The following is a 15,734-nucleotide window of genomic DNA, read 5'->3' as shown; positions in this document are numbered from 1 at the left end:
AGGAAAGTTAAATAAATTACACTTTATGAAAGGGATTTTCAAAAGCTCCCAGCAATGGTTCACCTCTACTACCATTGAAACTATGCCCACAAGAACAATAGAACAGCCATAGCAGGTCAGACCAATGGTCCATCAAGCCCAGTATCCTGTCTCCTGGCAGTGTCCAATGCCAGGTGATTCAGAGGGCTCTTTTGAAATTCCCTCCCTAAGTCTCTCATTACAATCTTGGCAAAAGAAATTAAAAAAAAATTGTATCCAAGTCTGTCTAAATATTGGTTTGCATTTTGGTGAGTGACCAAGTTCTCTTGACTAGTCTTGTTTTCAGTTATGACAAGCCTGAAGGCTCTCAGGGACGGGATACAGAGAGAAAATGTGCTTATATTATAAATTCTTTAAAAAAAAGTGATCCGATTCTAGAATCAGGAATTATATTTCTGTGTGTGGCCCACAGAACTGCCCCAAAACTAGCATCCAACCCATGGCATTGAAAATATTAGACCACCTTTGGCTGTTATTACATCTTATAATTTCAGAGGTGGAAGTACACCTGTCTTACATTGGTAGGCATAACTAGTTCATGCAAGGATAAATATTTAAGTATGTAAATTCTTGCCTGTACATGTTGACAGTATTGACAGCCAAAGTAAATCTCTGATATCTGTGACAGAGGATGAGAAGTGATTTAACAAGCTGAATCTGATATTAAAAAATAATGAAGCCCAAAACCAAAGTATAAAGCAGAGGAATAATACCGGTGACTCTGAACAGACTATTGCCTGTAATGATGCTATTACACAAGGAAATTACTAAATGTATGTTGGCAATTATACATGAGAAACCAAACATCTCCATATAAAACAAGCAAATTGCCTAACCCCCAATTCACAGATTTCTTTTAATTAAACTTTTGACTTTTCAGTATTCTACATATACAATTTCGGCCTCCCCCCCACCGAAAAGGGAATTCATTACAACATTCTGAATTGACAAGGAAAAGAACATTCAAGCTTTCTGGAGGATTCAACCTGTAGCTATGCTACCAGGAAACCCATTTTACAGGAGTAATCAGAAGAATCATACAACAGACCAGGGCTCTTTCACTCCAAATATTCTCCCGCTCCGCATAGGGCACCATAGTTAGAGAGGGTAAAAGAATTCTGATTTAATAATATGTGCATTTACAGCACTTTACAGTACTTTAATCCTGAACTACTTACTTACCATAGCAAGGGCATTCAAAATTAAAGGAGGTAGCTATTAACCCTAGGTTACAGATGGTGAAACTGAGGCAGAGGTACAAACTTGCCGAAGGCCACGAAGGGACTCAATGCAGAGTCAGTATAATGTTATGATTTTAGCGTGTGACTATATCATCCTCTAGCGCTTAGCTGCAGCACAGATCAAAAGGGGTACTCAAGCGGCTGTGTCTGGAGAGAACTGCCATAGGTGCTATTCCACAGGCTGTATCTATACCAGGGGTAGGCAACCTATGGCACATGTGCCGAAGGCGGCACGCGAGCTGATTTTCAGTGGCACTCACACTGCCCAGGTCCTGGCCATCGGTCTGGGGGACTCTGCATTTTAATTTAATTTTAAATGAAGCTTCTTATACATTTTAAAAACATTATTTACTTTGCATACAACAATAATTTAGTTATGTATTATAGACTTATAGAAAGAGACATTTTAAAAACGTTAAAATGTATTACTGGTACGTGAAACCTTAAATTAGAGTGAATAAATGAAGACTCGGCACACCACTTCTGAAAGGTTGCCAACCCCTGATCTATACAGTTGAGCAACTATTGCCAGTATGAAGGCAAATATCTTAGTAGTGTCTGTGGCAGGCGGTGGGAAAATCTTTTGGCCCGAGGGCTACATTGGCATTGCAAAACTGTATGAAGGCCAGATAAGGAAGGCTGTGCCTCTCCAAACAGCCTGGCCCCCACCACCTATCCGATCCCTCCCATTTCCTGCCCCCTTCAGAACCTCTGACCCATCCATCCCCCTCTCTCCTTGTCCCCTAACTGCCCCCTCCTAGGACCCCTTGCCCCTAACCGCCCCCTGGAACTCCGCCTCCTATCCAACCCCCCCTGTTCCCTGTCCCCTGACTGCCCTGACCCCTATCCACACCACTGCCCCTTGACAAGCCCCCCAGGACTCCCACACCTATCCAACCCCACCCCCATCCCCTGACCACTCCCCAGAACCTCCACTTCATCCAACTGCCCCCTGCTCCCTGTTCCCTGACTCCCCCCCGGGGCTCCCTGGTCCTTTATCCAACCCCCCCGGCCCAGCCCCCTTACCATGTCACTCAGAGCAACATGGCTGGCCAGAGCCAGACACACTGCCATGCTGCTCGGCAGGAGAGCGCAACCCCGTTGCCCAGAGCGCTGTCCGTGCAGCTGCGGGGGAGGGGCCGGGGCTGGCCTCCCGAGTCAGGAGCTCAAGGGCCAGGCAGGACAATCCTGTGGGCCGGATGTGGCCAGCGGGTCATAGTTTGCCCACCTTTGGTCTATGGGTTCACCACAGGGTGGTACTCAAGCAACTAATAGAGGTCTAGCTCAAATGGTATAAAGTTGTGCCTTTGGAGTCAGAGATCATGAGTTCCTGCTGACTACCATGTCGTCTCTATGGGTTAAAAGCATATTTCTTATACAAGTGGATTAGAACTCTGGAATTCCAGACCTCTCCCTGCAGAGCAGTTTTCATACTCACTATTCCACAGCATTTTACAAAACCATGGATTAAATGCTTGTATTACACTGACCGCAGCAACAAATGTAGCTGCCAATAATAGTTGAGCAGCATCGCTCAGTCATGGACACCAGAACCAGTTTTGTTACTTAGGAAGCCTGGCCAGGACTCCACAAGTTAAGTGTCCACTTTTCTGAGTAAAAAAACAAAAAAAAACCCAAACAAACAAAAACCCTTAAGATCTCCACTTCCAGCTGAACAGGTACTGCATTAAAACTGAGTGAGAGGGGACTTCGGACTTGCACCTCATCAAAAACAAGGCACCTCTAGTACATCTTGATCTTGCTCCCATTGAAGTTAATGCCAAAAGTCCCTTTAACTTTAATGGGGCAGAATCAGACAAGTATGCAGCATCTTCTCATGCCCTTCCTGCATAGTACTATATTAATTCATGCCTACTGCTAACAAATTGCCGGTATGGAACATGTACACATAGCCATAGCAACACAGAAATAGGTTCAACCCTTAATATCTGTCCATACTTCTGAAAAAATACCCAAAGATCAGCTTGTTGGAGTAGGTGCTATAGCTGCAAGAAACTCATTAATGTAAATGGTATATAGTCAGGGGACTGATAGAATAACTTTAAACACACACAGTATTCATGAGAACCTTAATAATGTAATGAAAATTAATCTGATGGGACTGAGCTTCTCCGGTGGTGCTTCAATTTGTAGTACAAAGGTACTGTAAAGTGGTATGCTGACCTGCAATTGTCCTTGTCAATGGCTGCAGATTTGTAATGTAGCCCCATTAATTAAACTGAAATCTTTTTAGGCAGCACTGACAGTGACAAGTTGCACTATCCAAACCACAGAGATGCACCAAAAATCTCAACTGATTCCATAAACAAAAGAGTGTTTTCAATAGCATGCACTTTAGCTTAACTGCAACAGTAGTCATAAATTATAAGTGAGACAAGGTGAACGAGGGAATATCTTTTATTGGGCCAACCTCTGTTGGTGAGAGAGACAAGCTTTTTGAGCTTATACCAAGCTCTTGTTCGGGTCTGGAAAATGTACTCAAAGTACAGAAGCTGAGTATATTTTCCAGACCTGAATAAGAGCTCTGTGTAGCTCAAAAGCTTGTCTCTCTCACAGGCAGAAGCTGGTAAGATATTACCTCACTGTACCTCAGCTCTCTAATATCCTGGGGCCAACATGGCTACAATACCACTTCATACAACAAACTATAAGTGATTACAAAGCTCTCTTAGTTTAGTCTTATGAGGCACTCACACCTTTATCATTATATTCCTGGTTGGATCCCTCTTTAAAAGTTAAGAACATGTGGCATAATACTTGTAAAAGTGATAAATGCATTCCATAGTATGTTCAAAATGCTCTACAGATATTACCTCCTATATACATAATGCACCGGGGGGAAGGGGTTATAGGACAACACTGCATGCATGCCAACTGGTAAACATTCAGAACTATCATGCTGTCCAAAGTGGACACAATTATCAGAAATTTTTAGTTCACCTAAATACATGCATTTATGAGATGATATTTTGGCCTAGTGGGTACAGCACTGGCCTGGGACTCAGGAGACGTAGGTTCTATTCCTGGTTCTGCAACTGGCCCACTGGGTGACCTTGAGCGAGTCATAGATTGTCGGGCTCAATGGGTAGTGATCAACGTCTCAATGCCTAGTTGGCAGCCAGTTTCAAGAGCAGTGCCCCAGGGGTTGGTCCTGGGGCTGGTTTTGTTCTACATCTTCATTAATGATCTGGATGATGGGATGGATTGCACTCTCAGCAGGTTTGTGTTTGACACTGAGCTGGGAGGAGAGGTAGATATGGTGGAGGGTAGGGAAAAGGTCCAGAGTGACCTAGACAAATTGGAGGATTGGGCCAAAAGAAATCTGACGCAGTTCAACAAGGACAAATGCAGAGTCCTGCACTTAGGACGGAAGAATCCCATGCACTGCAACAGGCTGGGAAGTGACTGGCTAAGCAGCAGTTCTGCAGAAAAGGACCTGGCGATTACAGTGGATGAGAAGTTGGATATGAGTCAACAATGTGCCCTTGTTGCCAAGAAGGCTAACAGCATATTGGGCTGCATTAGTAGGAGCATTGCCAGCAGATCGAGGGAAGGGATTATTCCCCTATATTCGGCACTGGGTAGACCACATCTGGAGTATTGTGTCCAGTTTTGGAAGCCCCACTACAGAAAGGTTGTGGATTGGAGAGAGTCCAGCGGAGGGCAACGAAAATGATTAGGAGGCTGGGGCGCATGACTTATGATGAGAGGCTGACGGAACTGGGCTTATTTAGTCTGCAGAAGAGAAGAGTGAGGGGAGATTTGGTAGTAGCCTTCAATTACCTGAAAGGGAGTTCCAAAGAGGATGGAGCTAGGCTGTTCTCAGTGGTGGCAGATGATAGAACAAGAAGCAATGGTCTCAAGTTGCAGTGGCAGAGGTCTAGATTGGATATTAGGAAAAACTATTTAACTATGAGGGTGGTGAAGCACTGGAATGGGTTACCTAGGGAAGTTGTGGAATCTCCATCCTTAGAGGTTTTTAAAGCTTTTAGTTGGGGTTGGTCCTGCTTTGAGCAAGAGGTTGGACTAGATAACCTCCTGAGGTCTCTTCCTAACCCTAATTGTCTATGATTGTATGATTTCACCTCTGCCTCAGTTTCCCCATTATCCCCATGGGAATAATGATATTGACATACTCTGTAAAGCATTTTGAGATCTACAGGTATAAGAGCTATTCAAGAGCTAGGTATTACTACTATGGGCTATACATTGATATAAAACATTGCAGGTCTATTTAATATCATTGTTCTAATAGGGGCTGCTTCTACTCACATTCTAGTTAATGGTAAAACTTTTGTTGATCTCAGTGGTGCAAGATAAGCATGTCATATGTATTTACCAAATATTATTGTAATTTTCCTTTTCTTTCTTTAGGGATAAAATATAACAGGGGACCCCAACAACCCAAAAAAGTAAGTTCTTCAGAAAAATATGCAAGAAAATAGAGCAAGACATATTTGCAATACAGACTGTGGGATGAGGGGGAGAAGGCTCAGAGAAAACCATTTGACTGGAAGTAAAAGTATCAAACAGGAATGAAGCATTAAAGCTTTTCCCTGGAGTGAAAAATTTTTTTTATTACAATACGAATTTGGTGAGCCATGAAAATTTAGTTTTATGGTTGTTTGCTAGACTAGATATTCCTAAAAGATACTGTAAACTTGAAATATATTTGCATATTCATATTTGGTATAAAATTTTATAGCTTAAAAGAAATGGTTGAGTGTCACATAGAATATTAGAAAGAAAAATACTGGTATTATTGTGCCACCTAGTGGCTGCTAAGTCATTCAAAGTAGCTGTGACTATATCTCATTTACTTCTTTAAAGTTTAATATAATATAATTGGAGATATACCAATCTCCTAGAACTGGAAGGGACCTTGAAAGGTCATCGAGTCCAGCCCCCTGCCTTCACTAGCAGGACTAATTTTTGCCCCAGATCTGTAAGTGGCCCCCTCAAGGATTGAACTCACAACCCTGCGTTTAGCAGGCCAATGCTCAAACTGTATGTCTACACTACAAGATTATTCTGATTTTACATAAACTAGTTTTGTAAAACAGATTGTATAAAGTCAAGTGCACACGGCCACACTAAGCACATTAATTCAGCGGTGTGCATCCATGTACCGAGGCTAGCGTCGATTTCCGGAGCTTTGCACTGTGGGTAGCTATCCAGTAGCTATCCCATAGTTCCCACAGTCTCCCCCATCCATTGGAATTCTGGGTTGAGATCCCAATGCAAAAAACAGTGTCGCGGGTGATTCTGGGTAAATCTCATCACTCAAAGCTTCCTCCGTGAAAGAAACAGCAGACAATCATTTTGCGCCCTTTTTCCCTGGATTGTCCTGGCAGACACCATAGCATGGAGCCCGTTTTGCCTTCTGTCACTGTCACAGTATGTGTACTGGATGCTGCTGACAGATGTGGCACTGCAGTGCTACACAGCAGCATTCATTTGCTTTTGCAAGATAGCAGAGACGGTTACCATCCCTATTGCACCGTCTCCCATGTCATTGTAAATTGGCGATGAGATGACGGTTATCAGTCGTTCTGTACCGTCTGCTGTTGTCATGGGTGCTCCTGGCTGGCCTTGCTGAGGTTGGCCGGGGGCGCATGGACAAAAATGGGAATGACTCCCCGGGTCATTCCCTTCTTTATGTTTTGTCTAAAAATAGAGTCAGTCCTGCCTAGAATATGGGGCAAGTGTACTAGAGGACCAGAGAGCACAGCCGCTCCGTGTCAAAGCCCCAGAGATCCCACAGAAATGATGAGCTGCAAACCATTCTAGGGGGTGCCCCTGCAACAACCCCACCCGTTGCTTCCCTCCTCCCCCAACCCTCCTGGGCTACCATGGCAGTGTCCCCCCATTTGTGTGATGAAGTAATACAGAATGCAGGAATAAGAAACACTGACTTTTTAATGAGATAAAATGAGGGGGAGGAAGCCTCCAGCTGCTATGATAGTCCAGGCAGGACATTAAAGGGTGGCAGGGGAGAGGAGCCCAGCCTCCCGCTGCTATGATAGTCCAGGCAGTACATAATCTTTTCTTTAGACATGAAAGTGGGGGTGGGAGGGCTGATGGAGCTCAGCCTCCAGTTGATATGATGAAAACAGTTACCAGCCATTCTGTACCATCTGCCGGGAATGACCGGGAGTCATTCCCATTTTAACCCAGGTGCCCCTGGTCGACCTCACCGAGGCCAGCCAGGAGCACTCACAGGCTGATGATGACAATGGATAGCAGTCATATTGTACCATCTGCCACCAGGAAGGGGATGCTGGTGTTCAGCGCTGCAGCACCCTGTCTACCAGCAGCATCCAGTAGACATAGGATGACATTAAAAAAAGGCAAGAAACATTTTTTCCCTTTTCTTTCAGGGGGGGAGGGTGTAAATTGACAACATAAAACCTGAAACACCCGGGAAAATGTTTTTGACCCTTCAGGCATTGGGAGCTCAGCCAAGAATGCAAATGCTTTTCGGAGACTGCGGGGACTGTGGGATAGTTGGAGTCCTCAGTACCCCCTCCCTCCCTCCATGAGCATCCATTTGATTCTTTGGCTTTCCGTTACACTTGTCGCACAGCACTGTGCTGTGGCCTCTGTCTATCATAGCCTGGAGATTTTTTCAAATGTTTTGTCATTTCATCTTCTGTAATGGAGCTCTGATAGAACAGATTTGTCTCCCCATACAGCGATCAGATCCAGTATCTCCCATATGGTCCATGCAGGAGCTCTTTTTGGATTTGGGACTGCATCGCCACCCGTGCTGATCAGAGCTCCACGCTGGGCAAACAGGAAATGAAATTCAAAAGTTCGCGGGGCTTTTCCTGTCTACCTGGCCAGTGCATCCGAGTTCAGATTGCTTTCCAGAGCGGTCACAATGGTGCACTGTGGGATACCGCCTGGAGGCCAATACCGTTGATTGGCGGCCATGCTAACCCTAATTCGACATGGCAATACCGATTTCAGCGCTACTCCTCTCATCGGGGAGGATTACAGAAATTGGTTTAAAGAGCCCTGTATATCGATATAAAGGGGCTCATTGTGTGGACGGGTGCAGGGTTAAATCGGTTTAATGCTGCTAAATTTGGTTTAAACGCATAGTGTAGACCAGGTCTAAGGGATGAATGCGAGTACTTGAAAGAATGCTAGAATTTACCAGCTATTTATCCAAATTCCAGGGGGAATTTAGTGAGATGTAGTTTATAGCACTCCAGCTCTGCAGGTTCAACTTACCTTTCAAATGGCAGTGAATAGGAATTTTGTCCACAGAGGACATTCAAATTATGACATTTGTTTGTGGTGGAAATGCTAGTTTTAGATTCATCATCAGCAATGTGGGGTGCTGGGAGGTTTTTTGGGGGGAGGGGCACTGTACCCTAGCATGGAATAAGTATGAATGATCAAATATAAGTCTGATTTCTTCATATGATTTCCACATCACTCAGTAAAGAGCAATATATAGTAAATAGAATAAAACAGCTGGCCATTTACATATACAAGATGACTGAAATATACATTTGATGCATTTAAATCAGGGTAAGCTTCTCAACAGAACAGCAATCAAATACTTGCATAGTCCCATCAGTTTAGGATATACCCAGGCAACTATACACGGGAGAACCAGAATGAGTTGGTTTCTAAGTCAGTATATCACATGGTAATAGTAATAGCAAGACAGTAGTAAAACTTAACACAAGTCATTCTAGAAAAAAGTACAACTTTTTCTGAACAGTTACAAAAGGAAGCAAATGTAAAGAACATCTTATTCTGTTTGGGTCTTAGTCAGTGTACTGTATACAAAGAAGTGAAGAGACAACCCAGACACTGTTCCACCTCACCCTCGTTCCTCTATTATGCACTGCCGCTTTTATAATTGGTTTAATACTGATTAGTTCTATTTTATTTTTGAACACAACTTAATAGGTTACTAGCACAATTTGGATTTCTGCTCATTACTTTTTTATGATGATTGAATCAACTTTTTCCAGAAACAAGAGAGAAAGAAAAATCCATTCTCCTTTGAAGAAGGAACTTGGCAAGATATAGAAAATGAGTAGTGATGCCACATAGGGATGTAGCCTGAGTTGCAGTTTCCTCTTTGTAACTGAGTGGCAGGAAAGGCTTGTTGCTATTCTTTGACAACCTAATTTAAAGCCCTGTGAAGATTTCTATTGGGCCACAGAGAGGCTAATCTAACTCCCGTTGAAGTCAACTGGATGTTTCTTCATTGCCTTCAAGGGGATTGGATCAAGCCCAAACTGCAGATTCCTGCCTGTTCTCTCAGATGAGCAGAGGAAGAGTTGTGACATCACTATGATAATCCGTAAAGAAGAAAGAGAATACTCATTTCAAATCTAAAGCTGCTTTTTTAAGTTCTGAGAATCTTTAACATCATCAGTGAGCAGGTGAAAGGCAAATATAGAAGAGTTTGTGATTTGTATCACAGTTTACCTCTAATTCTTAAAATATTTTCGGATAAGTATTCACCAGCTGAACAGCTAAATCTGCATATTCCCTGCCCTCCCATTCCTTCCTCCATCTGAACTATATCATCTTTGGAAAACCACATCTATAATAAACTAGTTAAACAAAATTTTAGTCAAAGCAGAAGACATAGCTATTCGGTGATAATGCAAACATATTAATTAATACATACAATTTGCCCCTAACCTCACCTCGGTGAGATAGGAAAATGGTCAACAAGAGTCACAGGCAGAGCTAGAATAAAAATTCAGGCGTTCCAGCCTCCCAGACCCATATTAAATCCACAACAATCAGAGGCAGTATGATGGTTAGATGATGTCTATCAGGGATGGTCTAGACATAGTATTTGGTCCTGCCACGAGTGCAGGGGACTGGACTTGATGACCTCTCAAGGTCCCTTCCAGTCCTAGAGTCTATGAATCTATGTAATCTATCTTTCCCCTTCTAAATTTAGGACCATTTTGACCTGTAGAAGCTGCTATTAGAGATCTCTGTACAAAGGCTTATTTGAAAATGGCAACAAGAGATAGAACTTTCCACTGTGGGTCTAATAGTGCCTAACCTCCATTGACTTGCCAGCATTTTTGCCTACTGTCTTTGCTTTGCAACCACTTCACCATTTTTCACTCCAAATAGCCAGATCCAAAACTCATAAAGTCAATGGAAAGATTCCCATTGACTTCATTGGCCTTTGGATTGGGGCCATAATGAGAGCTATAACATTCATTGTTTTTATAAACATTCACTTTGAAACACACTCTGACTAATGAACAAACAAGTCAAAGTGGGGAAGTGTGGGATTCTCCTTCTTCCTGACATGCCTAGTGTGTGAAATCATTTAAAGGTGACATTATTTCAAGCCTCCATTAATACCTATAATAAAAAGTAGTATTTTATGCTGAATAATGATTGCTTGCCAGAACTGTAACCTATCTGGGTCATCATTTTCAGGCTCACCTGGATAATCTATGTTGTGCTCCTCCTGTAATATGTATATGCAGCAAGATCTTGCGGAGTGCAAGGAATGGCAAAATTGCTGCAGAGTGAGAATGTGTATAAGATGCCGTCTCCTAGAACATGTTCTAAGGCAGACGGCTCATTTTCTAGGGGCTAGAGCATCATGCTCTAGCTAGTAACTGGAAAATGATTTCTCCTAGGGTGATATTCACCCCCATGCAGATAGCCTGTACTGGTCATTGCCCTACTTAAGCCTTCAAAACAAGGCTGATGTGGAACTTGAACGATGCAGCATCTCTTTACAGGAGCAAATTTCACCCCTAGAGAGACAGACAGAAATTTAGTTTAAGTGTGCCAAAATGATAGGAAGGAACTTAATTTGCCTAGGCTGGGGACTAGAAGGGAATTAACGAGTGCAGCCTACTTAGAAAGACTAAGCAAGAGTGTAACAAGGGGGTCACGCACAGTCTGTGGTGTATGGAAGATGATTGAACCTACCAAGGACTCTGCATTCGTCCATTCTCCTCCCCAAACTCCCTATGTTTGCATTACAGCTCGGGCAGACAGACTTGTGTTACAGGGCTCAAGATGGTGTGGATGTTATGGCTGAGGCTCTGATGCCTAGGGGATCGATGGGCTAGCTTCAGAGCTCCAATGTCTACACTGCTATTTTGAACATGCTTTGCCTCACCATCGCTGTCTGTCAGCGGCATGCGCAGAAATTTAAATTTTATGGCTTTTGGAGGGGCACGGTTCCGTGCCCCCACAACAGCCCAGGGGCCAGAGGAGATTACTATCCCCGCCACAGCCCCAGGGTCAGAGGAGCTCATTCTCCCCACTGGAGCCCCGGGGCCAGAGTTCTGTGTCCCCAGAGATTATTGGCTGGCCGATGCCCCTGCTTCCCCTCCTCCCATGCACACACTGCGCTGTCTAGCTGGACTGGGAGATTCACCCCCAGCTGCAGTGTAGACATACGGCCTATTTCAGGGACCATCTCTCTCATGCCAAGGGCCTGTGTGTTCCCCATGCCCTATTCCCACATACCATTGTCCCCCACTCCCCTTCCCCCGTGGCAGGGACTCTGTGTGCACCCACATATCTCTGTTCCTCCTTCCTGAGGCTCTGGTTTCCCCTTCCCCTCCCCTCCTCAGTCCCAGCTTTGCCCCTACCCCCAAACTCCCATTTAGCCCCAGGTCCCTGCCCCTTCTATCCCTCTGATACTTGTTGCTTCCCTCCTACCCTCATTCAGGCCTCCTGCCCACACCTGCATCCCTGTTGTTCAGTGCTTATAGTGGTCTGAAAAAGTGTGGCAGTGGCAGCTTTGATGAGACTGTGCTTACCGTGTGCCCCTCAGAGACTCAGCTTGATTTTTAAATGGAGGGGCATGCAACCCCCTCAGTGCACATGCACACACACTGACTTTAAGCACTGCAGCTTCCCTGATAAACCCTCCCTGTGTTCTCATGCAACAAGTTAAGGTAGCAGCAAGGGGGCAGACAGATTGCTCTGCCTGCAGCACCATGCAGTCTGAGGGCCTGGATATTCCTGTGAATCAGGCTTTTCAGGTATTTCAATATGCACACAAAATCAATAGGCTTGTGCCCCTGATACCTAGAACATTCCCATTCCAAAGTTATCACACGAGACAGAGAAACAGCAACACATTTAGTGTTAGTTCTTGCTTCATACAGCTAATTAATTCCTCCGCCTGCCCCTCCATTTCCAATGAGTACAAGAGTTATTCATGCTAGTTCAGAGATGGATCCACACCAGAATCCTGGCTACAGATAGCCCCCAAACTATGGGAACATTCCATCTGCCAGCTCAGGCTCACCTCTAGCTTTGATGTCTATGTAAACACACCTACAACAGAAAGAGAAGAAAACGGAAAAGTCTAGTGCAGGAGCAGAGTCTCAGACACGCTGCAATACACATTTTATAATTTAGCTGAACTGAGAGTCAATGAATAGATCTGCCATTAAACTGTACACGTTATCAATAGTGATAAATACTATCTCATTTCTTGGGTCTTTTCTTCCAGCAGGACTGCACTTCTAGCAACAATCAGGATGTAAGAATAAGAAAAAATTCTGCAGAGGCATTAGCAATGGGAAACCAGAGAAGTTCATTATACCCACCTGTGAATGCACCTATTAAGCTTCAAAGTACAGACAGAAAACAAAATATAATGTTTGTGATGAAAGACTATCAAAAAAAAGATGCAGAAATTAATCCTATTGGGCTCCACAAACGGCGAAGGAGTTTTATAATTAAGAAGAGCCCTATACTGATTGCTATGAACAGTTCTTCTCTCAACCTGCCTATGCTTAAATCTGAGGACAGAAACAACAACAACTGGAAAAGTCTCTATCAGATCCAAAGAGAAAGAAAGAGAATAATGAGAGATACTTGTTCCAAATACAAGAGTAATAACAGAAGGATAATCACTCCTTATCACGTTTCCAGAATATTTGTAGAAGATAAATACAGAATTCTATACTGTGAAGTTCCAAAAGCTGGCTGTTCTAACTGGAAACGAGTGCTCATGGTTCTCAATGGGTTGGCTTCCTCCACAAAAGATATACAGCACAACACAGTGCATTATGGAAATTATTTAAAAAGGCTGGATGGGTTTGATCGCAAAGGGATTTATCACAGGCTCAACACTTACACCAAGATGCTTTTCATTCGCGAACCCTTTGAAAAGTTGGTATCCGCATTTCGGGACAAGTTTGAGCATCCAAACAATTACTACCACCCTGTTTTTGGAAAAGCTATTATTTCGAGATACCGTGTCAATGCCTCCAAAGAAGCATTAAGGACAGGTTCCGGAGTCAAATTTAAAGAATTCATTCAATATCTTCTAGATGTACATAGGCCAGTGGGCATGGACATTCACTGGGATCACGTCAACAGGCTTTGCAGCCCATGTTTAATAGATTATGACTTTGTAGGGAAATTTGAAAGCATGGAAGAAGATGCAAATTTTTTCCTGCATTTAATTGGTGCTCCACAAAATTTAACTTTCCCTAGGTTTAAAGACAGACATTCCAATGAAGAACGAACCACCACTAAAATTACACAGAGCTATTTTGCACAGCTTTCCCCTGCTCAAAGACAACACAGTTATGATTTTTATTATATGGATTATTTGATGTTTAACTATTCAAAACCTTTTGAAGATTTGTATTAGAAAGTAAGAGACACTTCTATTTCATATCAGCTGAATTACATAATAGATACAGGCTTTGGTACACCAATACTCTAGAAGCACTCATTTTCTAAGAATAATCAGTGGATTCATGTGACAGTAAAAACTAATAGCTTTTCATGTACAAAATCTCATTTTAGAAAATTTACCATAAATTAAAAAAAATTGTCTTTTACGTTTGGCCTGAAATATCAAAGAAAAATGGGAACTACAAAGTCCTTATTCCTCCATGTGATATCACCTAGATGTTACCGTCTGTTTAGCAAAGGGTCAGTTAAAGAGCATTTCCACAGCAGCAAAAAATAAGTAAGAGCATAAATGTTTTACAATTAGTGACGTTTACAGCTGCTCAACTTCCTCCTTTAAATCATAATTTTTCTACCATTTCTCCATGTGATAATATACATCAAAGCTCTTAAATAAAGCACATGATTCTCCATTCTGGTGGTTATTTGTGTTTGCACTGGAGAGTGGCAAGAAGAGTGGCTGAAGAGGTGGGGAAAGCAGCTGAAATCCTGCGGTGGATCCAATAGTCTATTAAATTCCTAGCTGTTATGATGAGCTTTTCAAAATACCACAAGATAAAGAAAAAAGTGCTGTTTCATTAACAGCTTTACAGTTCCTTGCAATCCGCAATGCATGCAACCATACACCAGGAAGGCCTTATAAATTTGAAGCTGGACACAGAGTTCTAATTACTCTCTGTGATTACCAAATTAATTACATTAAGAGAAAATGTATTACAATTACAGTACAATGTTCAAACATGTTCTAGTGAAAACATTAATACTTAATAACCATGTGAGTGCAGTGTTAAAGCAGATGTTGCAATTCATAGAGTGAGGATGTATTGTCTCCCTTCCATATTCCCCTTATGCCACATTGATCTTCAAGAAGATAAAATGCAAGAGAACATTTACATCTTTATGCATGTTATTAAGATTATTTTAATCCTTTGCATTAACAGCTCTTTAATTTAATCTGTATAGTCACAAGGAATATCAAATGTTTCCTTAAAGTGGCAAATAAATATAAATTCAACTTTCTGCCCATCAGGGTACTTTTTATCACTACAAACAATCAGGATTTATTTTGGTTAAAAGCAGATTTCAGTTCACAGCAACAAGCAGAGCATATTTGTTTGTGGTTTCATTTTGTTCATCGTTTTCTATATTTAACAGTAGTTTTGCTATGTTTTCTCTCAAGTAGAAACTTCCATGAGGTTCAAATGTTGGAGAGTTACAACAGCAGCAGAACATCCATGTCAACTTTATATAAACTACTGCTGTGTATGTGTGGCCAATTAACCAGCTGTACTGGTTTTGAGGTCAACGCTATTTTCAGTTAGGTGAGCACATTTGAATCAGTTTCGATTAGTCAATCCAAAAATTGTAAGCCTCAGTTACAACTCAGGCTCTAGGTTCTGTACAAACATTGGATAATGCAGACCTCAAGAAGAGCTCTGTGTAAACTCGAAAGCTTGAGTCTCTCACCAGCAGAAGTTGGTCAAATCAAAGGATTACCTCATCCACTGTCTCTCTCTAACAACCCTAGTATAAGACATTCTTTGCTCCAAAGAGCTTACAATTTTAGGACTCAATCTTTCAAATATTTACATACATGCATATTTTTACACACTACAACTATTTCCATTAGAGTCCCACTAAAATCATCGTATTTTAACTCTATCTTAATTTTTTTTAACAAAAGGACAAATATGAATATAATATTTTATATAACACATGATTTCTAAAATGTCTACCATTAAAAACAGA

General features: G+C 42.3%; 2 protein-coding genes across 6 annotated transcripts in view; both read left to right on the top strand.

Annotated features, from left to right (window-relative positions):
- CHST8 (carbohydrate sulfotransferase 8) overlaps positions 1–14,857 on the top strand; it is a 270,097-nt gene extending 255,240 nt beyond the window's left edge. For 2 of the 5 annotated variants that reach the window (XM_050922837.1, XM_050922838.1), the window contains 2 exons: positions 5,676–5,713; positions 12,790–14,857. In XM_050922837.1, coding sequence (XP_050778794.1) covers positions 5,676–5,713; positions 12,790–13,941 — 1,190 coding nt within the window. In that variant the 3' untranslated portion in view covers positions 13,942–14,857. Of the gene's footprint in view, positions 1–5,675; positions 5,718–12,789 lie in introns of those variants that run through there. The other 3 variants (XM_050922839.1, XM_050922840.1, XM_050922841.1) reach the window with 3 other exon arrangements.
- Positions 1–15,734, top strand: part of KCTD15 (potassium channel tetramerization domain containing 15) — a 315,267-nt gene that overhangs the window by 191,777 nt on the left and 107,756 nt on the right. The window lies entirely within an intron of this gene.

Source organism: Gopherus flavomarginatus, chromosome 14, assembly GCF_025201925.1.
Source record: "Gopherus flavomarginatus isolate rGopFla2 chromosome 14, rGopFla2.mat.asm, whole genome shotgun sequence".
In the NCBI taxonomy this organism is placed as follows: domain Eukaryota; kingdom Metazoa; phylum Chordata; order Testudines; family Testudinidae; genus Gopherus; species Gopherus flavomarginatus.
The sequence above is the reverse complement of the archived record's forward strand: the minus strand, read 5'-3'. Positions and strand labels throughout refer to the sequence as shown.